Source organism: Corvus brachyrhynchos, unplaced genomic scaffold, assembly GCF_000691975.1.
Source record: "Corvus brachyrhynchos isolate BGI_N302 unplaced genomic scaffold, ASM69197v1 scaffold319, whole genome shotgun sequence".
Lineage (NCBI taxonomy): Eukaryota > Metazoa > Chordata > Aves > Passeriformes > Corvidae > Corvus > Corvus brachyrhynchos.
The window spans coordinates 2,172,566-2,173,240 of record NW_008246065.1 but is presented as its reverse complement, the minus strand read 5'-3'; the positions used below and the strand labels follow the sequence as shown (position 1 = coordinate 2,173,240).

Genomic DNA, 675 nt, shown 5'->3' with positions numbered 1-675 from the left:
TCCGATCCGCGGCTCCATCCCTCCCGATGGCGCTGCCCGGCGCTCGCCTCCCCTCTGACGCACTTTAAAGAGTCTCCCCCTTCAACCTCAAGGCGAGTAATAGCGACCAATCATCAAGCCATTTACCAGGCTTCAGAGGAAGCTGTTTATGTGATCCCAGCACTAATTAGGCTCATGAACTAACAAATCGTTTGCACAACTTGTGAAGGGGCCGATCACATCCATGGATTGTCTTTGGACTTAGGGGGGGAGGGGGGGGCGCGACCGCCCTTTCCTTGCAGGAGGGAAACTTCTCCCAGCAACTTTTTTTGTGTGAGTGTGTGCGTGGTGCGTGTGTGTGTCTCCCTTTTGGGCACCGCTGGCTGCCGCTGCCTCCTTTTCCTCCAGCCCCTGTCTATTTATGTGTGTATCTATCCCTCCTCAAGTCACTCCCTGCTGCAAACTTCCCCGGATCGTCTCCCGCGCACCAGAAAGAGACGGGCAGAGATTGGGTCGGGGACTCTCATCGCGGCAGCATGTTTCAGCCCACACCCAAGCGGTGTTTCACCATCGAGTCGCTGGTGGCCAAAGACAGCCCCTTGCCCGCGTCTCGCTCCGAGGATCCTATCCGGCCGGCGGCGCTCAGCTATGCCAATTCCAGCCCGATGAACCCTTTTCTCCACGGCTTCCACTCCA

General features: G+C 57.6%; 1 protein-coding gene across 2 annotated transcripts in view; it reads left to right on the top strand.

Annotated features, from left to right (window-relative positions):
- EMX2 (empty spiracles homeobox 2) overlaps positions 1 to 675 on the top strand; it is a 6,834-nt gene that overhangs the window by 444 nt on the left and 5,715 nt on the right. The window contains exon 2 of one of the 2 annotated variants that reach the window (XM_017746856.1): positions 426 to 675. This exon is cut by the window's right edge and continues 222 nt beyond it. In XM_017746856.1, coding sequence (XP_017602345.1) covers positions 516 to 675 — 160 coding nt within the window. In that variant the 5' untranslated portion in view covers positions 426 to 515. Of the gene's footprint in view, positions 1 to 12 lie in introns of those variants that run through there. The other variant, XM_008643188.2, reaches the window with a different exon arrangement.